The sequence below is a fragment of the Diprion similis genome, chromosome 8 (assembly GCF_021155765.1).
Source record: "Diprion similis isolate iyDipSimi1 chromosome 8, iyDipSimi1.1, whole genome shotgun sequence".
Lineage (NCBI taxonomy): Eukaryota > Metazoa > Arthropoda > Insecta > Hymenoptera > Diprionidae > Diprion > Diprion similis.
Window position 1 is genome coordinate 19,651,312 of NC_060112.1, and position 27,905 is coordinate 19,679,216.

Sequence of the window (27,905 nt, forward strand, 5' to 3'; positions counted from 1 at the left end):
TGAACCGGGCCTAGACAGTTATTATCAAGTTGAAACCATTTTCATGTTCGAACGGGCAAACCTCCGGGTAAACTGATGCTATTCATCCAGATACAGGCTTTGTTCAGGCAAAGAGTGCACAGCTATTCAAGTTTTCTTCCGCGCTTTTTTATCTGGCTTAAAAAATGTACAGTATTCATTTAAATTCTCGTTTGCGTAGGCAGGATCAAAATTACGAAGAGATTTAAGTAGGGTCTTCTTTCAGATAGTATGCATAAATCATCAGCGAAAACATGAACGGGTACCGGAAGAATTTTTATCCTTATTCAAGAATCTCTTTATTTCACGTCACTCGCCGGGACCCTCGTAAGATGTCGTAAAATCGAATCCAAAGTTACGAAGATCTTCGTCAGTTTTTTTTTCCTCCTAAGGCTAATTGAAGGGTTCTTGTATTCTGGTATCTTTTGAAATGTATACGAGGCATTTGAATATCGTTCCTTCGTTTTTTTAAAACTATTTTTCCAGAGTTATTATTCAGAAGTTTTCGAGATGATTTCACCGTACAATAACTACAACATTAGACACGATGAAATTGAACCCAGTCAAGTGTTAAGGCCTCTCCGCCATTCATGTTTCCCTTTCTAGACGAAGTAAGGCGTCGGTTTCGTTTCGAAAGGGTTTTCTTCTCACGGTTTTTCTGTTTTCATTTTTGAAAATCGAAATACACGCTGTTTACTTGATGCAACTGCCTTCGGATTTCATGACACAATTTTGTTGCCCAACTCTGTCATTAATGGAAATAGAAAGACTTGTAAATTCGTTCCTTATCCTGTCTATTCAGATTGCTCGATTACTCTCAAGGATTGGTATCTAAATCTCTCAGGTCTACTAATAAATTAAAAATTGAACCGGATATGACTGATGGTGCGGTCTATGCTGCGTCTTGAATTAAATATTCGTCTACGCACTGGGCGGAGAATTGACACAGTATACATCTGTAAAAAGCTGCGGATTATAATTAGCCTTGGAGTATCGCTTCAAAATATTGTCGTATTTTTGTTACGATAAAAGAAAAATTTTATACGGAGTCTCTTGGAAATTTCGTTTCCATTATTCAGCTTGCTTAGGGCTTTTTCTTACCCTTGTATCTAGCAGAGTTCGCGATTTTATACAATTTTTCTTTGCGATGGTAAATCGTGAGTCATCCTTTCTGATGTAAAAAAAGAAAAGAAAAATGAAGTGCCCGAGCTGTACCTACAAATACAGACTTGACTCACGGCGCAATTTATTTTCACCTGGTGTCTCGTAGATTGGCATGACGTGGACAGAAAGTCTCTGGGAACGAAACCCACTGCCTGTGTAAAACACGATAAGGTCATCGCGAGGGTAACACTCCGTAAATCTGATCGCGACACACGCGTAAATTGGTCTCTTCTTTCTACGACGCGCAAGGGATTGGCCACGAGTGAAGAAGATTTTCCCTTGACCAAAGCGATGGAGCAGCTTGTATGAGATATCTTACGTGACGGAGAAGTTAGGGCAAGTCAAGCAACAACTCGTGCCAAGTTTGACATTTTTGTCTGGCCTAGGAAAAAAAAATTTCCACACATGCACCCGATATTTACTTTGAATTTGTCTCTTGATCCAGTGTTGATAAGGATCGAATTCCACCAGCCATCTGCATTTGACTTTATTCTATTTTACTTTCCTAGTATCAAATTCACGCATCTGAAAATCGGGGGGCGCATTTGTACGTTCAGTAACGAAAAGTGAAAATTTTAAGTCAATTCAGTGGCTGTCAAAAACTGGGTTCCACGTTATTGATACCGTTGGTGATAATATTTCGCGGAGTCGCGTGTCAAGAGTGATTCATCGCGTTCCTATTTCATTTACGATTCCTGATCAATGTGTAACCTGTTGCGTTATTCTATTTACATTTACGAAAAGTGACTTTGACATAAAAATACGAACCTTCGGAACCCTGTTATCAGGCTGAAAGATTGATAGATGATAATAGTCGGTGAAATAAACACACGTACCTTCGTATGTTGCGATTAGTTTCAGTATCCTACTTTACGATTCATAATCACAGAGTCAAGTCTTCTTCCGTTTTATTCAAGGTGGTGTTGTAAGTGATGATGCGTTTGGTCTTCGTAAAGTGAATGATTTGTTAGAATATAAAATCAAAAGTATATATCAACGTAAGTAGAACTAGAAGAAATGGCCGAAGAGGAAAATACGGGGACTTAAAGCAGCCGTCACGTTCAGTTTTCCTTGTTTTCATCCTTTCGCCGGTAGAGTCCTTTTCCTTTTCATCCCCCACTTTGTCTCGATTTCTCTCGCTCTCTTCTCGCAGAATCAATAGTTTCCGAGAGGCGAGCTCTTTTTTCGTACACGGACCCACTTTGTGGATGAGTTCCGAAAGTTTCCGTTACTGTACTTCTATTGACCATCTCAACGTTTGTTTTGTCTTCAGACGTCAATATCCGAGTGAATATCAGATGAGAGGATTCGCTCTTTTCCCTTCACGTCTCGTGAGAAAGGAAGATGTTTGCCTACAAAAATTCTTGAGTTCCCGTATCTACATCGTAACGTATCCCAAATACGTCAACGTGGAAAAAGAATTAGCGGTGCTTGTTAGTTATTCGTTATCAGTATCAATCCATCATTCCGACCATTCTTTTCAGTATTCTTTACGAGCTTTTTCTTCTGCGTGGCATCAATGTAGACCGTAATTTTTCTGGTACAGTTTCGTTATATTTTCGGAGACGCTCTTCACTCGTCAGGCAAACTTATTTACATTCAATATTTCAAAATTTATCGAGTGAATAAATCTATGGGCCTAGAGTCGTTTCAACTTTTAGGTCTTGTCATAAAATTGGATTCCGTGGTAGAAATCGGTCAAGTCAATAACTGAGACTCATCGTATGTCAAAATATCCCTCCTCAAAGCAAAGTTCAGTCAACCATTACTTTCAGTATTTATGTATATACTGCTTCTTTCAACTGCGTAGTATAAGTAATCTTATGTCGCTGTGGGGTAAAAATTTGTAACTTGTTCATCGCAATTCTACGTTATAGAATAACATCTTCTGGGGTGATCGCGAGTGTAGTAACATCTTTTTTCGTTTTACATGCCATCCATTGTAACATCAGGCATTTGAAATACCTTTTAATTTTTTTAATACAATAATACAATTGCTCTTAAAATTTAATATTGCGGTTATCTTACATAATTCCGAACTCTGAGCTTTATTTATATGGTTTCTTTGAATTTATACGGGTGTCAAAATTTTTCTGCAACATTCAATCTGCTTAGTTTAACGACTGCTGCGAAATATCGGTTTTATCTGCACATTATCTGGACAGGATTGATTAGGTCAATAAATGTGTCAATTTCGTTTACGTTGGTACTAAAAATCTTCGTTTTCTTACCGGTTTATTAAATTAAGTACTTTTTGATCGCGGTAGAAGAGAAGTAATTTATTCGAAATTTTTTATGACATCCCTTATTTCTGATAAGTGATTGATTCCGAACATCTTACAACTGCTCTGTTCTGCAAGTTACAATTCCAATGTGCACGAAACTCATCGAACGCTATGTGGTGAAACGTTTTAGCTTTTTAAAATTTTATCATCACGAAGAGATGCTGCAATTTATCTACGCGTATGGCACGGAAATACGAGTTCTCTTCGCAGAAATATCGTTGAGCAAATAGCACGAGCAAATGAAGTTTGTCTGTGGGATTCCTTAGAATTATGGATCAAACACTCCGTCTCCGAAATGGAACGAGTAATAAACTAGTCTGGAATTTATATCAAATTTTGTAGGAGCATTGCGCAGAAGCAGCGGGTGGTACTCAGTTTATTTCCGAGTAAAGAGAATATTCAAACATAAATGGAACGGGGGATGCGGTCAACGTTTCGGGATTGCGGTTCGCTGCTACTTAATAATATCGAGGCATCTCTCTACGGTTATCTAATAATTGAAAATTCTCTCTCCATAATTTCAAACCCAATAGAACTCTGGACGTGGAATAGTGCTGTATGACTTGAGACCACTGTATCGCAAACAACCCCCATCTTCATTGAAGTCTGAGGAATCTGACACCCTGGGCAGAGAGAGGTGTCGGTTGTTCTCTCCAATTGCCCGATGGGTAGATTCAATTATCAAACTCAGCTATATAATTTGATTATCGAAACCGACCTCGGTGTATTATGAGGTTTTGAATGGGGTTTTAATCACCGCCGGTAATTGCCCTCGACGGGGACTCGCGTCAGTCTCTGGTTCTGACCCAACTCCTGTCAATAATCGTAGTGCCATTCAGCGAGAGGTAACAATCGTTGGCAAGTGGACAGAGCAGAGCCTTGATAACCGGCAGGAAATAGTTGATTAAACTATAAATTAAGTATAACCGAGCGTCATTTGCGCGCTTCGCACTATCTTGTCTGCGGTGAATTGAGGATATTTCCATCAACTCGATTGCCATCCCGACCTTGTCCGATCGGTTCGGTAAATCGATAGACATAATTATTGACGTCGAGCGTGATATTTGAATTTTGAATTGCCGCGGAGTTTGCGGTTCTTAATTGAATATATCTCGTGGAATATTCATGCCAGGTAGGTAGATGGACCAAGGCAACGTGCTCCTCCCTGTCTATGATGATAAGATCTTTATCCAGGAAACGCTACGGAAATTCGCAGCAAATAATTGGATCAATTAATTTAAGTGCCGACGTCCTGTGTTCAATTTTCTCTGCGGTATTGGGATCACCTTTGTCAATTGCAGCGAAACACGCTTCAGCGTTTCTCTCCCCGAGCAAGGCATGAAGCTTTAATGAAGCAATTACCTAATTGATGCGAAACGTTTCGGATTTAATTCGATACAAAATTATATACCCTATGAACCGCGGATCACTGAGGCTGGGTGTATTAGAAAAGCTCAGAAAAATTGAAAGAGATAATTCGTCATTATTTTCCGATAGATGAAGCTTGTTTCATACATCAAATTATTTTGTCATAATGTATGTACATATAATCACATATTTCAACAATATCAATTCTGGATGATTCATCTTTAAATCCTCGTCGATTAGGATACTGAACTGAAAAAATCTCCAGAGCGAAAGTTTATTTAATTACTTAACGCGATGAAATTCAAATATTGGTTTTGGCCTTCATGAGTGGAGTATCGCTTGTAACTAAGTTGATTGCAGGTATTAATCAAATTTAAAACTTTTGTCTATTTATTCAATATTTTAGTTCCACTGACTGAACTCCGTTTTCGTGCATCATGATGGGTCAGTACGTGGTGAATACCCAAAATTTGAAGATTGGGTCGTAGAAAAAGATAAAGTTGCGTAAGGCAATTTCGCGGCTAGTTTCTTATCCGACCTTTCCGAGTAATATAAACTATACCACTTGGATTCTTCGGTCTCGTTTATTGCTCTGTGCAAATCTTAAGTGGAAGCCCTCGTTTGTGATTAGCTAGTTTGAAGTTATCCAGATGCTTACAGAAGCAGACATCTTCATGTACAGACATTTGACGTTACATGCAAAATAGATCTCGGCTATTTTTACTAGCAGTCAAATCATCATGTGAACTAATGTAAACGCCATAACCTCAGCTCTTAACCAACACGTTCTTCGGCATAAGGCAACACGTCATATATTTTACAAAATAACGCGAACGAGTTTCTGACTCTCACGATATTAGCTTGTATAACTTTGGGCATATTCAGATCTTGGAGCTGTGTATCATTCTGGAAAATAGACAAGCATATTTGATTTCAACGTTTGCTTTAATATTCTATAGCATAAAGAATAAAAGAGCAAATGTGCTGAGTACGTTACGAAACGATTACACACATGCCTAAATAATGATAGTGGATTGGAAGGGACTTGGAATTACATTCCGCCATTTAATAATGACCAAGTGGTGGAAGTGAAAGAAACGAAATGGCTCGACAAAGGCTTTTAATAGCATCCTAACCAGAGCCATACATTACCTCCGATTACTGGCACTCCGAGGTCGGCAAATTGCTTTGCAATGATCGGAATAAAAGTGGCTAGTATCGTTTCCCTCTGAACAGGATATTCAATACATCGGCATATCTCCCAGCGCAGTGATTAAATACCTGATTCACCGAAATAACCTCCCTACGTAGTAAGATTAGAGCTGTACCTGTACGAATGAAAATAATATTCTGAAGTTCGAGCTAGTACGATGAAAAGAGGGTTTGAATAGCAGCAGCAAGAGGATGAAAAAGTTCACACGCATTGCTATCAAAAAGCTCGAGACTGCATCCATCTCATTTCAGTAAAAACTCACAAGAGTTAACAACAGACTGACACGAATTCATCTTTGATTATCCAGAATTCCTGAATACATTGAAATCAATATCAACGATGACTGTTTCAAGTGTAAGGGGTTAAAAATCCGTGTGAATCGATAACGTGTACGTTACTTTTGCAATCACTGCGTTCGATTTTCAAATTAGAGTGCAGTTGAGAGTGCTTCGTATCATTTGATCTACGACACCGTAGGAATAGAACGATAGTATCGCCTCATAGAATTTCTTTAAGGTCAAGCAGTATTCCTACCTTTACCGACCGAGCAAACTCACTTTTTTTCTTCGTATATTAAATAAACAATCAAACGAAAAGGGTTCAAATTTCAACGTTACATCGTTCTTTTTTAACGGCATTCAGAAATGCTACTCATATCCTGAAGATAGTAAAAGAAATGTGTAATTTTTTTACACGCGTTACTATTCCGACGAAAAAATGCATAGCTGAGATACTTTACGCAATTCCGTAAAGAATGAGAAGTAAAAAGCACCATCGTGAGATTGTTTTCAAGAGTAATTTTCCTGAATTCCTCTACAAAATAGCGATACATCGTCAAAATTTGAACCCTTTTCAGTCGTTTATTCATTTAATACAGGAAGGAAAATGGTGAATTTACTCGGTCGGTAAAGGTAGGAGCACTACATGACCATAAAGTACGCCTTTATATATACCTATACGTGTGTATGAAAATCCTAATCGAGTATGAAAATTGCTACGGAATACCTGCACGCACACGCAACAATGCGTATATGGTTGAGGGTAACCTTTAAATTTCCTCGACCGTGCGTACACCTATCTAGGCATACGTGTATTCCGAGCCCCGATTCGGCAACACACAATCTTCCGTGGGATGTAGGTTAATCGTGACGTCACCCTCGAAATCGTGACGTGCTGCCAACGAAATATGCACCGAGTATCCTTTCCCCCTTAGTTCTTGAGCCTGCGGCACTCTTCGGTGCCCTCGACACCCTCCCTCGCCTTCCTCCCTCCCTGCTGCTCTGCAATAAAACCTCTTTACGATTTCACCCCCAGACCTTTGCCGAGCCCACAGTCAGTTGTACCGGCAGATTAATTCTTTTGCAATTATTCCAACAATGGGCTCGAAACATTATTTTAGGAACCACGAATGGAAACGAGGCCATATACTGCAGAGTGTAATGGAGATTCCCTTTACGCGAGGTTTATCTTCATGATATCTTGATATATCCGCGTCGATTAGGTAGTAATAAATTTTATCAAGAAGTTGATAAATAATCATCATCTCAAACATTAAACATCTTTCTGTAAATATTTAGCAAACTTGTATTTATGGTCTGCAGCAACGATTCCGCCGTTCCGTATGCGTAACCGTGGAATTAATTTTCAAATTCAATTTCGGGGTAATTTTTATTCGAACGGTGATTTGAACGGATTGAGAAGGAAAAAGGATAGACGTAATAAAAGACGAGCAAGCGGCCTGACTTTGCCACGATTGACTGAGTTTCGTCGTAAGAATAAATAAGTTTCACCGAGGTAAGTACCTACGTTGAACGCTACGGCCATGTTGCACTTTCATTACAACTTTTCTATCGTCTACGATTATCGCGCATCTTCTGCATCACTGAATACCTTTCATTTCGCGCTCTAGAATGCTGGAAATTTCTACTCTCTTAAGTGGTAAGTCCGTCTCTATTCTGTTCCGTCGTATTTCATCCGAATATAATAGCTGCGTGCAAACAAATCCTCAGAATTTTTGTCGAAGTCACCGCCATTGTTTGTGAAATATTTCCAATTGATGTCATTAATTATCCAAGGTATGCAATTCGTGAACGAATCACTGTCAAATTTGCTTTCATTCGTAAAATAACTTCTGGCGAATCACGAGGTACACGAGTTACGATATCAGCACCAAATCCTTAAATCGACTCTCAACTTCTTCTTCTTTCCTTTATCTACCTACTAGACGTGGATCTTTCGGAAAGTTGAGAAATCCGGTTAGTTCGTATTATTTCGTTTACTTGCTGACTTACTTTCCGCAATACGTTTTGCACTTTAACTAGGTACCGACGTGAATTCCTTCACCCCAAAATGTTATTTATTACCGGCGAAGTTGTAGTTAAATGTGTTACGGCCAGCCCACTATCATCGGCACTACGTCACCACTAATGTTTATCCCGTGACGTCACGGGATCGCGACGAGGAAGGGGCTCGTGGCTGGTTGACATGGCAACCGAGTATTCGGAGTTTGGGGGATCGATGCGCCAGTGGCGTAGCATCAGGTGGCAGATGCAAGGGGGCGACTAGCGTCCAACAAGTGGAGGGCTGCGCGATGCAAACTAAAATACCTCGAGAACTCTCCAAGAATTTCATCACGTACTTCCAGCGCAAATGTCCAGTGCGTACTTTAATTATGATTATTGAAACGGACAGAGTTTTTGGCAAACGTTATTTACTCCGCAACCCTTCGTCAAGGTGCTTGCAAAATAGTGTTCAACGGTTCTTAGTTTTGTACTTGGGCCTTTCTTATTTTATCCCTCTGCGAAATAATATTTACTTTCGAAAGACTCTCGACGCTTTTTACAGCTCTAAAGCTCGAGATTACTCAGCGGATAAGCGTAAGCTCGAAGACAGCTACATTTATAAAATGATGATTTAAAAAAAAATTCTCGCTCTCTCTCTTTTTCTGTCTTGCGCCTTGAATCATTCCGTTCGCTACTTGAGTTTCGCTCGATGAAAGCATGAAAGAGGGTCTTCCTAGCTCCTCTGTAATCTTGTAATATTTACATTGGTGTCTCGAAATAACTCTGCGTTAAATCTCGTCTTCTCTTCCGAGTTTATAAGTGATACAGTTTATACGCAGCAAGATTTGGCTAAAATTTATTGGTAAATTTTTACCGCATCAAGTTCGTCGTCACTTCGCTAGTCTCGTGTAAGGATTTTTGATCATTAAAAATCGGTGATTGCGGTTCCTCCAAAAAATTTCTCTTCGAATTAAACACTGGACAAGTAAACTCACTTATAAGAGAGTTAGTTAAAAAACGAGAGAGGTTTGTAGGTGTAATTAAGGAGGACATTTGTTCGCCTAGATTTCAATGGTTGGAAACGAATTTTATTGCTTCTGTTATGCAAATACGGAATTTGCTCTGCGAGATTTCTCTGATAGGAGGCCCTTGATTTATATTACCCGGCAGACTTTTGATCCGATGGTTAGAGTCCCGTTAAATTAATACCTTCGAGCTTACGGTTTCACTGAATCGTCAAACGGGCTTCCAATATTCTTACATCTAACACGCAGAGAGGTATCGTCGATTCTAGACATGTAAAGCATTCCTTGTCAGCCTTTCGTGTCGAATGGAATATCTTCTGTTGTTATCACTCAGCTTGTACCAACCAGACAGGCTGAAAGATAAGATTTAGATCACTAACGAACGGTGGAACTAAATTGCATTCTGAATCTCGAGGCCATCCTTTGTGTGCGTGTAACATAATGAAAATACGTGCCCGCAAATGGAATTGAAATTCATGGAGAATTTCGGAATTTAGGAAACTCGGCAGAGCTTTGCTTTGAGCAGCCGAATTTAAAAAACAAGAAGAAGTGAAATCGCTTGCCTCGGAAGACGCGGTTTCCGGTGGCAGCGGTTGTGCTGCTACTACGAGCAGAATAATAAACGTCGAGAATTCCCGGTCGGGACTCCGTCAACGTTGGATGTACAAATAATCAAACCGCGATATTCTCATTGAAACCCAGTTTCCGAATTCCGGTTAGCGAGGAATAAATATTGAGGAAACTCTGGGTAAATAATACGAAGTGCTACTTAAACGTTGATGTGGTGGAATTAAATAACGTGAAAACTTCCGCACGATCGAGGATGAAGGCGAGGCTCTGCACTCGATAAGAGTGTGTAAATAATTCAAATCTACATCCACCCTTGATAGCAAGGAATTCGAGAAAAAAGTACTTGCCGTACACCTACTGGTGCGAATTTTTATTCACGAACGAAATAAAGTAAACGAATATATCGTAAAAAATTATCCTCTAACCGGCATTTCCAAGCATGCCGAAGAGACAAACAATTTCTATCGGAATTTTACAGAGAGAAATCAATCATCAATCCTGTCAGTCGATTATCACATCAACTTTGCCACATTCCTCAGCTTCGTATCGGACAACCATTTAGCGTAATCGGAGACCCTGTCCTCGATCCTGATTCCTTCAGAACGGAAAGCCCCACACAATTGAATGCTTTTACGTGGGAGTTACCTGAGGGTTCAGAGGATTTTGTAGGGATTCCGAACACGGTCTTACAATTTGTAGGATCGGGTTATCTTCTTGATATAATTGTTAAATTTTGCCTATTCCATTTCGATGCTATTCACTGGGGCTTTGGCAACAGTCGATTGCATGTATACGTACCCCACTCGGAGAATTCTACTATGGATTTCCGGATGAAGCGAGAGGAAAAATTCCCGAACGTGAATATAAGAAAAATTCATATCTCATGTAGTCCCTGGTGGAAGAACGGAGTGCTATTTGAAGCTCTTTCTTCGAGTAGAGTCCTTGTATAAAGAACATGTAACGCCTTTTGGTACGTTCTTCGGTTCTCGTCCGTCCCCGAAGGATCGATTAGTTTTCGACATGCTTTGGGCGGTTTTCCGCTTTCCACGTGATTTCACGTGGAAACTACAAATATTGTTAAAAATTTACTCTTCCTTGATCTGTGGAATGGCGACGACGCTGCTTGATGTGAAACTTTGAAAACAAGGATTCGAGTGCGTGTGTAAGTATAGCCATTCTTCGTTGTGCTTTTACCTTTATTATAATACTTCCTTCTTCCCGGTGGAAATATCCTTAAAAAGTTTTCCAACGCTTTGTCCAAAGGTCTCGATATCAGTATACCTAAAATCAAACTCCACGGAACTCGGACGAATTAAGTTTGGCCATTGATGAACCCAAGCGATTAATTCCATTACTACGCTCATTGAATATGTATCATGCCAATTAGAATAAAAAATTTAAGTTTACGGCAAGGGCGTACAAGAATTGACGTATTGGTATCAAACTTACGGTATTTGCGGGGTGAGTTGTCTTCATAACTCCGAAAACGCATTATCAATATTCCTGGGGACCAGGTATCCCCCTCGTCAGAGGCGCAATGTAAATGCCTAATTATAGCCTTCGTCAGCTTAGCTATTTTTACCGAATCATTCATCCCTGTCTTGTCACTTGGGATGTAGCTTGGCTCCGGGTGGGTACACGAATATTTCTTTCCCTACTTGCACCCCGAAGCCCTCGTCCGAAATTATCCTAGCACAGGGGTTCATTTTCTGCTCAATAGACTACGTAGGGATGGTCCCGGCTTTCGCAGAGGTTTAAATTAAGCCCTGCTTACACGGGCCAATGACTGCTCGATGCACTTTCAACATCACACCGCTAAATTCCAGTTCCCACATATCATCAGGATACCCGTGGGTATAACATTCCGCGTTGCGCATGTGTTTCCTAAACCATGATACATACATTTCGGGGATATAATTCAACGTTGGAATTTCAATAGAATTTATCTCATCGTTCTCGCTGCTACTAGTGTTTTGATTTTGACAAATTTCACAACAAACGTTCGTTACGATCACAATTTTTCTTCTACGTATATACGTATATCAGGGCTAGCTGATGGTAAGAATTGAATAAACACTGTAACCGCAATCTGTTTGTATTTATACGAAGAACAAACACGATTCATTGGAGCTTGCGTGGTAACGATCATGTTCTACAACGTTTACTATTTAGCATGAGTATAAAGAGAGACTCATACATTCGCGAATACTACGTTATTTTATGCAGAACGGTGGATTATATTTACTATCCCGAGTCTGACAATCAGCCCTCCCAAGAGTAGGATACCGAGAGACTCAACGGTGGTAGACAAACACGCTATACCTAAGCCACATTCATTGCATGAGAACCAATAAAGGTACATTCATAATTTATTATTCAATATCCGATAAATTTTTCGTTCTTCGTTCTACCGCGTCTCGCCCATCGATTCACGCGTGCATCTTCATCGAGTCAGATTATTAAATTTGAAAGCAAGTTGGGCATCCGAGCACGGTTCGCAATCCCTAATTGGGTTTCGAGTTTGTTGAAAAAAAAGAAAAAAAAAAAAAAATGAAAAAAACGAGTTACAAGTTATACGAAGGAGGAGGGAATACGAGAGAAATCTGACATTATGCCAGTAACAATATACAATTGATTTGATGGGGATGAAAAAAAAGATGGAGAGAGGAGAAAGGGAAAGAGGAAGAAACCGGAGAACTTGTCTTCGTCTGTATCGCCACCTTGCTTTCGGCGTTCCGACCACTTCGACGAAGGCGGGGGCCATCCCCGGAATTCAATTGGACCCGATGTATGATTTAGTCCTACTCAAGCGTGCCCCGGAGATCCGAAGCTCTTGGGAATTTCTCTTATTCGAAGAACGCACGTCGAAAATTTATGGGGAACGACCGACCGCATTGAAGCGACTGAAGGTCCTCGGAACTGAACGGTCGAGAACACCAATTCCAGCCCATTGCTGCCTTGTAAGCACGAGTCTCTTCCTCATTTCTTCCCCCGAAGTTGCGTTTGTAACGCATTTTACAACTCCTCAGCGATTTCCGTGTGCCACTGTAGAGGCGCTCTCGATTCTATACCCTAATCTTTTTTTTATTTTCGATACCTCGTATCTGCAGGAGGCTGCAGAGCTGAGAGTCTCCCCAAGGACATTCCGAGTTCCCTGTGTATTCGAGTTGTACGAAGGCCTAACTTCGAAGGGCAGGCAAACCCGTGTTTTTCCACCTTAATATTTTGAAAATGAAAACGAACGGCAGGAAGACAAATGTCTGTATATTTTAGCGGGTTGAAAAAAAAGTGATGTATTACAGAACCGAAAAGTTTCACATGATCCCCGCCCTCCAAGTAGCGAACTTGTTATCGTTTTGAAATAAATCATCGTTTGGTATGTGTGTAGGTACGCGAAATTGAACTTTCCACAACTTTTTCGCATGTGTTTTCACCTGTTTCTCGGAAACTGAAACTCGTTGAACAGCCTGACAAATGCTCGGAGCATTTTCGAATGTTATTAGCTTCTGTTGCAATTAACTTATACCTTATTCGATATGAGTTAATTTAAATGGTCAGAGCTTATGGTATGCTTGGCAGGACCGGTTTACTGAATATATACACCGCAGTAGAAATGTTTTTTCAATTGTTTATGATACAGTAATTTTTATTCCAAATCGTTGGAGATTATTTTCTTTGAAGAGATATTTCAGACGTGTTTTCTGAGTGTCTAAATACCTCGTCGAATGTATTTTTTTCTTTCTTTCCTTTTATAGATTATTAAGTACAGATTTAGAGGGTAGAGTCGCTCGCTTTACGGCTTCCTGTGAGATAAACGTTTTGATACAAGCCTCGCCCGGCCTCTCGGTTACAAGAAATTATTACGTAACAGTATCACCCTAAGCCTTGGTGAAAGTAATGGAAGCAAAGGTGCCTGATCGATTTACGAGCAGAATGTGTAGCCTAATTGAGTGGGTAATCACCGCAAAATTTGTTCAATAAATTAATGAAAATTCACAAGTAGGTAATTGAATGATTTTCCAAATACCATGAATCTGGATATTGCGCGGGAAAATCTGGGTATTCATAGATTTGATTTTGACTCTGAATTTTTTTCTCAGCACGCGAGCCTTACCTCGTAGCAATTTGTTGCGTCTTGATATTTATTGCAATGTCCACATAGACGCGGGTTTTACGGTTATGGGAACGGAGGTAAGAAAAAATGGGATATCCGGATGTTATTTGTAATACATTTACGCTGTCATTTACGATAGGTGGATAACTTATACATTGTAGAATACGGTACAGTAAATTGACGCAAACAGTAACTTTGCAGCTCTCGAAAGATCTCCCATCGTGTACCTTCCGCAACACAAAATTCTGAAAGGTAATAAGCTTCTCTGCCGTAAACGTCCCTCGCTCTATCTGTGAGTACGTAAAGGCCTGAAACAGTTTACGAAATAGCATTGGAGCGAATTCTTCTTTTAGTTTATTTTTCGCCCAGCCTGATATCCTGTTGTTCGGCTACTTTGATTCCTGTATCTTTGATGTATTCGCTCACCAAGGAATGCAATTCCTACCCACATAACCATATACATGTGTTATATCTCGATAAGAACTTATCACGATGATTCACGTATTATATTGTTAAGCAACTATACAACGTTTTTTTCCCCAGTTCTTCTTTCGTGGATCTTCATTTGGCAAATACATGATAAAAGGATAGAACAATTTAACATAGTTTGTTTCAAGTCTTGCGCGAAAACCGGCCTATGCATGACTGAGAAGCTGTTATCATTTTGATAAAGATAATGGCCGATTGCAGGTTGCAGTTTGAAAAGGTACAATTTCAAGGGTTAATATAACTAGTGGTTACTGCGAGTAATTGCTACATTTATATGTTTCTCAAGTTCTCACTTGTGATCCCCACTGACGAATAAATTTGTGCATACATACGTGAACAACTGCAGTTGAACGTCACGCTATATCCTTAACCGCAGTCATATGCAGCGTGACATATTATTCGCAAATTCCGTTGAGCTTATACTAACGGCACAGCAGTTCAGAAACTGGAATTGCAATTTAAACCAGATCTCTTCAGCCATTAGATCAAGAATTCAGAATCTAAAACTGATGAATGCATGAATTTTCTCGTCATTTAGCAGCCTTGAAGTAGGCTGTTATTTATTAAATTTCGAAACAGTTGCACTCTGAGTTTCGTTTTGCATTAAATATATATGTATATAAATTTTTTTTTTTTGTTTATTAAATTCCTGCTCCGTTAACGGGAGAGTTTTCACAGTGGGCAACACTTTCCCAGTCGCGAGCTATTACAGTCTTGTAGCCTTGAACTCTCAACCCGGTTTCTATTAAGTTGGATCGTTAATATCAAACAACCGGTGTCACACATTTCGCGTGGCCAATAAGCAGCGAGTGTAGCATTTCTTTTTTCACTTTCTCTCCTCTTCTTATTTCACGAAACTCTTTGGAGAAAATGAGAAATGAGCCACAATCAAGTTTCCCATTTATTGAAGCTTTTGTAACGAACAGAAAAATGATTGGACAGGCTTTAACGGTATCCCTCTGTCTAATAACCTTGTAAATCCTTACCACTAACCAGGAACATTTCTGCTAGCCATTCGAAATTTTTACTGTAGCTGGTCGCGGTTCTGTTGACAAACTACTGACTGTGGAAACTTTACTACGGTACGATGCTCCGCAAAATCAATAAAATTACCTCATTGAATAAGTAAAATACTTTTTCCCTTAGGACTGCAGAGCACCTGCGCTAGATTATGATACTTGTACTGGCGTTATTCGTCCAATTACCAATATTAATTATCGATCGGATTGCGATAAATTTTCTAGGTATATTGTATATGTTGATGCGTTGTATTCGAGGAGGTGTTAATGAAGCTATCAAGAAACTAAATTATTAGAAAATGAACTCTAATTTTTTTTTTTTCTTTTCTCTTTTGTTCATTCATGTTCACGGGGTGAGCAGACGACGTGTCATGTCGTTCCATTTTACCTATGACTTGCGTTTGGAAACGTTATTATTCTACACCATCCGGATCCCTATTCAGCGAATTTAGGGAAATGGTTAGGTACATTAAAGCGAGAATAATATGGTAAATAGTTTATTATCATTAAGTTGATCAAATATTTAACCCCCCTTATGCTGGAAATGTGTCAATCCTTCAACATGGAGAGGTCGGTAATCGGTGTGCTCAATCTAACATCATTTCGTACGTCGTTCTGTATCACATATCATGGGTATTGTGTGAAGTATGTGAGTGTAAGGTGTAGGCAGCCATCTTATCCACTCTCTCTGATTATATCTGCAAAAGATAAAGGACGCAATGCAAAGTTACCACAAAGTTCAGCGTGGAACGTTAAGCAACCTCATGAATCACTTTATCGAATTTCACTTTCTCGCCTCAAACTCTGTGCCTGGTGATCAGTCTTTTTGAATAAATCGCGAATATAAACTTCGCCTCCAATAATGACACTTGCTCTGCGTAGTTCTGGTATAAATTTAAAACACGAACGAACGGTGAGCCAACCTTCGTATTGCATACATTTTACTGCATACGGAGGTAAGGTCAGAGGATCAGCGAAGGCATTCGTTGAATAAATACGTGTAATAAGCGCGCTTGATTTTGCTACGTGAGCATAGGTATAATATTTGCATTAGTGGGGTATGGATTAAAGTTAACGCTGCTGGGTGATTAACCCGTAATCCTGATCACATAAATACTACGTGTCGCTTCGTGTTCACACACACGCATGCTGCGACCATGCCATTATAACTCTATCTGGTATGCGAATTATTTGGAACTGGTTATCGCTCGATCTGCGAAGCTTTGTTTAAACAGATTTACGCTAACCGCGTTATTGGTCTAATCACTTTAATGAGAAGTCCTTGCAACCCGTTCAAGCTGGCCTGGAGAATGTGAGTTTTTCTCCAACGATTTTCGGGGTGCAATTTCTTTTCTATATATTCGTTTAAATATATATATGGTCCTAAAAAAAATATATATATATGTATGAAGAGCAAGTTGACGTGCCTGTCTGAAAGCTAAGTTTTTCAGGACTACCAATTGTGTTCCAAGTAAATCGTGGTCCGAAAACGAAAATAAGCACGCAGCGTATATTCAGGAACAGAAAAGAAAATGTGGATATATATATTACAAATATTTGTTTTCGACGTTTCCCGATATCTTTGAGCACCCTGCTGAAGATGGAGAGCCTTTAGGGCACACAGAGTGCTTATTGCTCCGACTTGAATCTGTCCCTTAGAGACGGAGGCACGTCTAGAGTATTTAAGAAGTCATCGCCTCTATTAGTCTGACTAATGGCCACTCGTTGCAGTAACACGAAAATGAATGTCGGTAAAATTGACGCGAACATTTTGCTAATTACTGACGAATTAATCTGCATGAATCGGGCTCGTTATACCTGCCTGGACAAATTTGCCCCCCGCGTTAGCATGTAATATACATGATTGCGAGTGCTGCCGCAGTCTGGCTAATTCCAATCGTAATTGCGTTTTCAGAATTGTGTTGCGTTGCCTTATTGCAAATTTTACTTTTATTTCACTTTCGCTATTTTTTTTTTATCTCGTGAATTTCGCAATGACGGATTTGCCTTGGGCAGAAATGGACAGAAACAGGGCGCAGAAGTTAATGATTGAATACCTCTCTGCTTCACGAGTAAACTCACCCGTACCAAAACGCGTTTCTGATGTGTTGTGAGTAAAAAAAAAAAAAATAAGAATAACGTTTACAGGGTACCGATAGCAAATTAACATGACCACCGTTACAATTTCAGAAAATTCAGCAAAGTCAAGAACATTCACTTGGTTTGATATTCCAAAATTTAAATCTTTAAAATATATTTCATTGTTAGGATAAGCTCATTTCTTGTGACATTAACGCTGGAACCAGACATCCCAGGTTCCAATTTTGTTTAGTTCATTTTATCAAACGACCGTGGATCGTGGCCTATGGAGTTTGTAGATGCAAGCAGATTTAAGCAGACGATAACGTTGAAAAGAAAAAGGAAATAAGTTTAATATAACTATACTGAACTGTTGATGATAGCTTGGGGTCTTGTCAGCCTCAGTGGTTTCGAGATCATATGGTGTCTTTTCTTCTTGAAAGGCTTGCAGGGCTTGTGAAATACAAGAACTTCTCGCGACTACTTTAACAATTGGTTCCAAGTGTAATCACCATGAAACCATTGCTATACTTGCGTACCCGCGTCGCATTGAATACACAGAAGGACGTTCTTAGACGTCGCGAAAACACTGAATACACCAGTTTGACATCCTTGAGTGTAGGTAATAATTTAGCCCCATCGACACGAGGAACATCCATTTCGCAGACACGTTGCTGTGAGTGAAGTGAAGGGGTCGAGTGACGTGATAGTTGCGAAGGAGATCAGTTCAAGGGGATGTCAAGAAAATCAATCTCACGATAACAGCACGCCAGCATTTCAGAGCTTTGCAAAATAATTCTCTGTCACAATCTACGACAGGCAGTACAACTATAGGACACTGAATTATAACATACAGTCAACCGGTAATTTACACGACCTAACGAAGTTTGGTTGTTTCTTCCCTAATTGTGATAATTGTTACAACAGGATTTACCTTGCGTCAAATGTTTGTTGTTTAATGCTGACGAAGAGAATTAAATGAAAGTTTTCGAGTTTCCAAACAACATTTCACCCTGGAGCGCTGCTAATGTCAAAGTTCTCTGGGGAAAATCCCGTTTAGTTGTACTCTGCAATTGCTATGTTTGAACCGCACATGCATACGGTAGCAAATATTACTACGAATTCAGAATAAAATTAGTTCATAATACCATTGTTGAAAAACTCAGTACTGATGTACTTTTTGGCTAAGAAGTTGATTAGCTCTAAAGTATCTTACAATTAGACGTTCGATTCGTGGAATGAACATTTCTGAGAGTCGACAAGTACTTCAGGAGAAAAAAAATTTGTAGTGTGCATTTTTCCAAACTCTGTGGCAAACACACTGTTCGATGGAATTCCATGCAATTGAAATTCAAGTAAAATTGTGAAAATGCATTCTTGATGAAATTGTTTTCCATATTTTCAAATTTAAAAATACATTCAATTGCATAACGTTACTTTGAATAAAGATTTAAAATGTACTACTATTTTTTCCTTACTATAAAGCAGACTTCGTGGAACACTTGGAAATACTTGATTTTTACAAACAAAATAGTCCAAATGATAAGGAAATCAATTTGTTTGGGTTTAATCGCGTGGCAATCATTTGTCATTTGAAGTATTGTGTAGCCAGACAAATGGCAATCGACTCAGGATGATCCCAATTGAAAATATTCCAATCGATCGTGCGTCAAATCGGCAATGCTTCAAGAAATTCGCAAATTGACTATTTAACTCGAAGATTATCCATAATCGAATCTATTATAGTAAGTATATCTACACCAAATTCCGGCAAAAACTGATTTCCGTTACCGGTACTTTTACGTACGTTTTATGCACGTACTGCTACGAAAAAATCTCCACAGAGCGGAAGAAGAGTTGAAACGTGTTTACATACGAATTTCGAAACTTCCGTGCGACAGACGAATAATCCCTATTTGATTGGATGTTGTAAGAGCGTCGCCGAAAATCAACAAAGTTAATATCAGGTTGCTTTTGCGAAAGTTTCAAGCACGTCCCAACGTAACCCCCCTCCCCCTTGACAAACCCATAAGCTTGTAAATATTTTCTTGCCAAGAGGGTTTGCGGATCTGACTAACATGCAAACGGAATGGGCCTTTTTTCTGCTTGGATTAACAAACAACGTAAAAATATTACACCGATCATTTATCATTTATCATTTATCTGTTTGCATTTCGATTCGATTCAAGTTGAAGTTCGACGCGTGCGAGTGATTCTCAAAAACATTCTCCCTCCGAGATCCTAAATCTGTGGCTCTTGGTAATTTTTGTGCTTAAGTTAACGGATCCATTTATACTACGCCCAGTCAGGCTGTATCCATTTCGTAGCTAGCGCCAAGAGTGGATTCCGAATGGACTCAATATTGGATGTTGTGGAACTGAAGCGAATGCTTCCAATTTGCACATGTATATGATTAAATACTGTAGGATATTGTATCCATTAATCACCCTTTTCAATCCGATATCCCTTTCATATTTCGTTTTTATATTTCGCTGTGGCGGGATCAGCGCGTCTGATGATGAATTTCGACAAAAATGATCAACGTTTCTACGGACATGCATACCTATACAATAATATCGGATGCTGTTCAAGGGCTGATATCATCCTTATTGCGTAGCCCGCTTAGATCCCCGTTATCTCATGATATCCTCATCGATTGCCGAGTTCATCCAATTAAAGTTTATCCGGTGGATTTAGCTTAGAAGGACTTGGCGGATTTTGATATTTGGAATTAGGAAAATTGGAGGAAATGCTACCGCACCGACAAGGAATGAAGAAACCACTCCAATAAGAGTAGTTTTATACATCAATTAGTATTCCCAATGTATTTCCTTTCGATAAGTTTTTATTCACACATAATTAAGAACACCATGTTGAAAGTTGGATAGATTTCTATTCTGACATGAAAATCAGCTTATCAAACTGCAACGCATGCAGAATGTAAGTCTTACTTGCAGGTTTATGCGTTATACGTTTTTTACACTCCTGAGTTGCTTTACACAAAATCGGAATACAATTTTCTTGACAATGCTTGATTAAGGTTCATCGTCACTACTGTATAAAAAAAAAATCCTATGTTAAGTCGCTCGAGTGAATTGCTTCATCTAATTCTATGTACCTATAATCAGTTCAAATAATAGCGGGGAACTACAATATCGAAAACCCCAAACATGATTCATGGTATTGCACAAACATACATACAATTATGTTGTGTACCGACCCAACGTATTTATCGTGTCACTGGTTTTGCAGAGGTGGATAATTTCCTCGAGGCTGAACAGTGTGAGTCGGAAACTTCATATCTCTTCTCACAGTTCAGTGGATTAAGGCTTTATAGGTGATGCTGTTTCATTGCAATCCTGAAACTTGCGATGATTTACATTTCACTTCTTATCCCCGCATGGATTAATGGTAAATTTTAATTACGAATATCAGTAGATCTTGTTGACTTTGTAATTTCATTGAACGTAAATTCATTGCAAATATGATCGTGATATCGACGATTGACGCTGGTATAAATAAATATTCGGAAACGATTTGATCTCAGAATGGATTGATATTGTAACGATCCACACAATAATTTTAAATCTCAGAAATTCAAGTAAATAACAGCTGCGACAAGTTTAATTCATCGTCCATCAACACCTGCACTTTCGAAAATCTTGAATTAAAAATTAAAATGAAAAACATGTATCTGTGTTATCAACGTATAATTTGAAGTGTTTTCGTTTTGCTTAGCCATCCATTTCGTGGAGTCAAATGATGAAAAATTATCTCTTGTTTAACGTGACAGCACAAGGTGGCTCTTCCATCCTCAGTTAATTCTAGTAAATATAAGGCGAGGCGGAATTTGAGCAGCTGCCTTTTCCCGGATCAGGTGGTAACCGGCGATTGTATTTTACGAGAAAACCTGTTCAGGATTAGGCTCGTTCGGCCCACTGCTCTGGTATAAACTGGGTAATTTTCGTTATTCATGTCTACATCTGCCTACGCAAAAGTACTCCCGACATTCAGCTTTATCGCTTCCATAATGTACGTGGGGCTCACCTTTTCAAAGGAATATTATCGATTATTCACGTGAATTCCTGCTGCAATATTTAATATGACAGCTTTGTTGAATGGTAGATACGTGCGCATATGTGTGACTTTTGTAGAGGCTGCTTAAAGTTCGAAACTGACGAACTCTCGCGCACGATATTTCGAATTTTTTGTTCACCGTTGGATATTACGTCTATGGAATTTCATTATCAAATATAATACACATCGTTCTCGTAGTTCTGAAAATATTTCTCGACTTATTCATATTATGTTTCGTGAAAAAAAGTAATTACTTCATATACGAGTATAAAATTTCTGAGATAAGACGTGAGCTTAGTCAAGCAAACGTATCCTTCGATGAACTTACAAGTCAAACTGTTATAGGCTAGCAGTAGGTATCTATGGTGAGAATAATTCTTCCATGAACTATTTCCATTTACGATTTATTCATCAATCCATTTTCAATAAAAATTCTAATTATTTTCATTTACATTTATGTTTCAGGTGAGTTTATTATCCACTTCCTAGTCAAACGAGAAATACGTAAGTATATATACATATATATATGTGACACACACAAACTTAATTCCAATTTAAGTTGTTATCTTCTTGAAAGTTCCTATCGTAAGCCAGGCGTTGTACCTGCTCGGCTTACACAAGTTGCTTCACCATCTCATTTCTAGGTATCTGAGTAAACATTCTTCGTACCAGTTGAAGTATCGAGCCAACAGGTTTCAAACGGAGACTACAAACACCGAATGCCTACCTTATACAGGATCAGCTTTCTTCCATATACCTAATACATACAGGCATAATCAAACTAGACATTTTTCTCACGTATACTACATACTTTTTTCTTTTAAAATAGAAACTTAAATCGCTGTACAGTACGGTGCAGTTCAATCTAAAATAATAATGTAGGCGCAGCATGCGGTTCTCACTGTGTATTCCAAGTTTTCAAAATTGCAACGCTTTGCAATGCAATGGCCGCAGCTTAATAGCTAAAATCGATGAAAATCATCATCTATTTTTCATGGTTTACTTCAGGCGTGATAAGAAAATCATCTCACTCACCTGCCGTCAATGCCATACCATACGTCAGCGAAACCGTCGTTTGCGAGTAGGATAAAAACTGTCTGCAGAGAGTTATCGACTGCGGAAAAGCACAGATTGTTACCGACGTTCTCCTGGACAACAATATCTACAAGTCGTATTTCCATACGCCGATAAACCTCCTACGACAAATTTAGTACCGTCTGATGTATCAAGCTCAAGCTAACTAACTTACCGACGCAGCAAAAGCTCACCAACAATTTCTGAACGGTGAGTATGTACCTACGACGAAAGAGCTCGGAGGACCAGTGGAACTTCGAAGGTCGACGATCATCGATTCGGCTGAGATCAATAGCCTCGATTGGCTGTCTAAAGCTCTGACCACCGGAGCTTGCACGCTGAGCCGTGACCCGGTTGCACCCTGGAGGTCACCTAGAGCCGCGTGACGTAATATATTTTCTGCTGACGTAGGCTACCCTTGCGCGTCACGTTGCGCCTCGCAATAAGATTTTTAGAATCGCAAAGCTCGAGAGATGAATACATAGGTATATATATGTATATCGCCGAATCTAAGTTTTTTTAGTTTTCTGAAACAGCGCAAAAGTGCTGCGATGTTGAGCTTGCTTTGAGAGCCACGCTTGACGTCACTACTCCTCACTTTATATTGAGACTCAGCGACTTACCCATATTGACTTCGTCTATGTATCCATTCTTACCTGGAATTTACGCGTGAAAATTTTGCTGTAGAAATGTTACGATGTTATGTCGCATTTTGTAACGGAACGATGACTTTAGAAGACTTCGGCAAGTGTTGAATGACGGATCTATCGATTTCCGCATTAGTTTACCAGAGGCTGCTTGCCGAGTGACTAGCAATTCTCTCACCTCTTTACTTCTCATACGCACTTTGCGGATAAGCGTTTCACAATTTTGAAGTATATAGCGCTGATTTTGAGTTTCATTATTCCTAGCAGCCTATCGCCTGTTACAATCTGAAATAAAATTTAAACCGTCCCGTTGGATTTGATGCATTGGTTGTTACTCGACAAAATTAGTCCCCGCCTTCTTCGTCCCTGAAATAAGTACATTTCATTATCCACGGACATGCAAGACGCTGTATTTTGGCATTGCGGAGGGTCCGGGTTGTTTACCGTTCGATTGCGATATTATAGTAATTTACTAAGTTCGTGTTTGTAGATTTTTGACGAGTTGCCATGCCCGCATGCGGTTCACTAACTCTAAGCAATTTACAAATAGTTGTTCGTAATATTCGATCGCTGACTCGGGAGAGGCAATCGAGTCTGGGTCAAATCAAATGATCTGATAATAATAATAATCATAACATTAGTAGGAAATCACGAATTACGTTCGAGCAAGTGCCTTCGCGAACAATGGATCAGGTAATGCGATTTTACAGACTTGTCTGAAATCCTGCTGTGCGAGCACAATGTAGGTATATACGAGTATTGTATAATAATCGGAAAGAAATCATATTCACACTATTCTAGCGTGAAACTTTCACCAAAATCTTTATCAGATTATTATAAATTAGCTGCATTGCATCATCACTGGTGGATGCAATTGAAAGATAACCAGCCGTAACAATTTTCTCTTGGTGATTTTGCAGAGGCTTGCGAGTCGTCAGATGCCGTGTTATCTGATTCATCGTCTAGATTATTATTTAAGAAAATAATATTTCGATTTGCCAAATTCGTGAAGGTGACGACGTTCTTGGTCGCCAATTTAATTAGCACTCTTAACGATCCTGAAAAAGATTCTGATTTCAATCTGACAAAAAAGTATTCGAATGTGTCCCAATAAAAAAGGACTTACGAAACCGAGTATAATTGGCATAACGATGGAAGGTGAGACGTTGTCGCCAGTCGAAAGGCTTCTTCGCTGTTTGTGCCTAATGAGCGAAATAGAAGAAGCCATGACACGCCTACGTAGTCGTTATGGGCGCAACAAAACTTCTGATTAATCATCCACGTCCTATTCCTTCCACCAAATATCGCATCTCACGGTGTGTGCACAATTACTCCCATGCAGTCAGATGACAAATCGAGCTTTTGTGGCTTGATGATAAAATCATTGTCATAATTTAGATGCATTACTAAGGGCTTCTACGGAATATCGTGCTTATGATTAACCCAAAATAGCTCCAAGCCACTGAAAACCGCTGTATGTAGTGATTAATATATTATGCGTCTAGATCTTGGGGGCAGTTGTACGAATTAAGAGTTGATTGGGATCAGGTGGAGAATGGAAAACAGTACCGAGCAGACGGTCGAAATTAATTGAAAAAATAGAGATTTATTTAATTCATGTTAAATTGATCCGTAGCGATCGACATAGATTCAAGAGCGTTGGTAATCAAGTCTTAAGATACAGGGGGGGGAGTATGTGCGCTGCGTCTCTACCACTTCTTGTGGGATACGTAGCCCGATCCATAAGAGCCAAGACCGTACGAAGATGATCCAAGACCGTACGATGATGATCCAAGACCGTACGATGATGATCCAAGACCGTACGATGATGATCCAAGACCGTACGATGATGATCCAAGGCCGTACGATGATCCCAAAGAAGCTCCTCCAAGACCGTAAGAAGATCCCAGAGATGATACTCCAAGGCCGTAAGAAGATCCCAAAGAAGCTCCTCCAAGACCGTAAGAAGATCCCAGGGAAGAGTATCCAATACCGGAGTTAAAACCTACTCCAAGTCCGGTGTTGATTCCGCTGTTGATGCTGACGGGGACTGCGATCGGCTGAGGGACGGAGACCGGGACCGGGACAGCCTGGGGGACCGAAACTGGGACCGGGACTGGTTGGGGCACACGGACCTCGACGGGATGGGGTACGGGGACCGGGTAGGGGCGGTCGACGCGGACCGGGACGTTACGGGTCACTGCAACGGGGTACGGTTGCGGGACGGGGACGGGGTAGGGACGGTCGACTCGGACCGGAACGGGGTGAGGAACGGGAACAGCACGCGTCACTTCGACTGGTACAGGATGAGGTACGGCGACGGGAACGTGGACTTCACGGTTCACAGTGATGCCGGTGATGCGCTCGTTCCTGCCGATGTTTGTGGCGCCGATGGTACCGATACTGCCGATGCCGACACCCAGAGGAGAGCCGATGGAACCAACGCCGTAGCCGTAGGAAGAACCCAGGGAGTTGCCATAGCTGAGAGACGATCCCAGGCTGTTCGAGTAGCCAGAAATGTCGGAAAGACCAGAGATACCAGAATAGCCAGAGTTCACGATACCCGCACCCAATATTCCACGTTTCGCCGGGTTCTTTGTCGCAGCCGACTTGGTGGTGTCGGCGGCTATGGCGGAAACGGCCAACAAACAGACCTGGAACATTCGAGGAAACGTTAGTTTGATAATCTTCGTTATACTTAAAGATACACGTAGGGGTGTAATGAAAATTTTTTATGAGGGGATCTATCGATCGAATAGAAAATTAAGAGAATCTGATTCGAAGATTTTGAAGACTATTGATCTTCTAGCTCTGACCCTGAGGTAGAAGCTGATTACTTACTAGGAAGCACTTCATGTTGCAGATTCGAATGGTGACTGGAGTGTGCTATCCTCTGGTCAACTCACGGTTTTTATATGAAATCTGAACTCTTGAAATACTTTCACCGAAAGTCAGAACACGCCCTGACTTAACTTGCCATGGATTCACACAAACGTACCGCCCAGTTGATTGGATCATCCGTTACAGACCTGTCGTAACGTCGGCTAACTAATTCTAATCCTAATCAATATTTATGCAGAATTAGGATAGAATTCACAATCAGGAAAAGCTCTTGTACGCGATACAACTCGGCGTCTGTTGAAATTAATTAATGCAAATTTTTTAAGGGAAATTCGCGACGATGACCCAAAATGTTGATAGAGTCAGGTTAGGCTTGAACTTCAGTCATACTATTTTAAGACTTCTTTTTAACAGTGCAAAGGCAACGTGAGATTTATCGTTGGTTGAAACCACTTTGGAACAGAGAACCTTTATGATGTTCGCATTTGCTGGTGATGTCAGTTAGCCCGAAGAAATGAAAAATGGAGGAAATTTATCCCGCTTACGACACTTCCGCTTCTGCTTTCACCTTTCGTTGGTATCCCTTCTATGGTTCCCGATTAAGACGGACAAAGGATTTCAGCTGATGGGAAGGAAGGAAACATTAAGTAGATGAAATATGACAAGGGCGATGAGTTTTCAATGGTGTGGGTTAGTGTGAAGAGAAAATCTCATACTTTGCTTTGGGATGAATATTTTACAACCATTTTTATGCAATGGTTCTCAACATTTCGGTTGCGACTGAAGAACACAGTTTAAATTCTTCTCGCGATCAAATAATTATTTCAGGCCCAAAAAAGTCTTGCGTCGATTTTAGAATTCTATAGGTATATATATTCAGGCGTCATTCTTGTGAGCCGTTTCTATTTTCATACTACGTGCAAGTTTAACGGACCTCAACTGGTTTTCAAATTGGGGCAAATTTTTTATGAAGCTGTTTAAAGTAACTTTTATAAAATATTCACGAAGGGTATACGCTCTCTGAAGAATTTTTTACGTTATACCCAACCAGACTTAAATTACGTAAAAATAGAGAAATAATATGAACGATCAATTCGCTCCAAGAGTTTGTATAAACAATTAGTTATTTGGATATAATTCAATGGTTTCTTGCAACCGTGACGATTCGAGATGATACATAACGAGATGTCACCAATCTATATACTTTATTTCAAAACGTTTGAAAAATATCATACACGTAAGTATCACGCAACTAACTTTGAATAGAAAACCAGTTATGTTTTATGATACACAAGTTTTAGTAAGCGAATATATTATCTAAAACTTCTCACCGTCAATTTCGAAACTCCTTATGCCTTCGTGGAACAGGATGGTCATCTAGAGATTAATTGTTTACAATCGGACGTGAGAAAACCTTGAGGGAGATTCAATCCGCATAGTATGTGTAGCCGTGATTTCACATAAAGTTACAATCTTCGTCAACATTCGCGGAGTAATCTCTGTCATCTGTGACATTTATTCCGTACGTTACGAAAATGCACATTTCCTCAGAAACACGAAATCAGATAGTTTCGTGCATAATTTTTGTGGCCCCAATGTCATGAATCTGGGACACGATTAATTCGCTTTATTGTGATGCT

The 27,905-nt window shown here is 39.8% G+C and overlaps 2 protein-coding genes across 4 annotated transcripts in view; one reads left to right on the forward strand and one right to left on the reverse strand.

The window, feature by feature from the left end:
• LOC124408894 (cAMP-specific 3',5'-cyclic phosphodiesterase) overlaps positions 1-27,905 on the forward strand; it is a 254,319-nt gene that overhangs the window by 15,151 nt on the left and 211,263 nt on the right. The window lies entirely within an intron of this gene.
• On the reverse strand, positions 25,014-26,431 carry LOC124408897 (keratinocyte proline-rich protein-like). Of its 3 annotated transcripts, XM_046886190.1 has the most exons (4): positions 26,266-26,431; positions 25,334-26,078; positions 25,273-25,300; positions 25,014-25,220 (listed from the first exon to the last, which is right to left on the reverse strand). In XM_046886190.1, the coding sequence occupies exons 1-4, from the start codon at positions 26,278-26,280 to the stop codon at positions 25,091-25,093; spliced, it is 918 nt and encodes a 305-aa protein (XP_046742146.1). In that variant the 5' UTR covers positions 26,281-26,431; the 3' UTR covers positions 25,014-25,090. The 3 variants fall into 3 exon arrangements, with proteins under 3 accessions (XP_046742146.1, XP_046742145.1, XP_046742147.1); XM_046886189.1 differs by having other exon boundaries at positions 25,273-26,078; positions 26,266-26,430; XM_046886191.1 differs by having other exon boundaries at positions 25,014-25,199; positions 25,284-26,078; positions 26,266-26,428.

Excerpts from the sequence above, each read along its gene's own strand:
- LOC124408897 (XM_046886189.1), bottom strand. Across the intron at positions 25,221-25,272 it reads TCGTACGGCCTTGGATCATC|CTTGGATCATCATCGTACGG; the intron begins ATCGTACGGTCT and ends TCATCGTACGGT.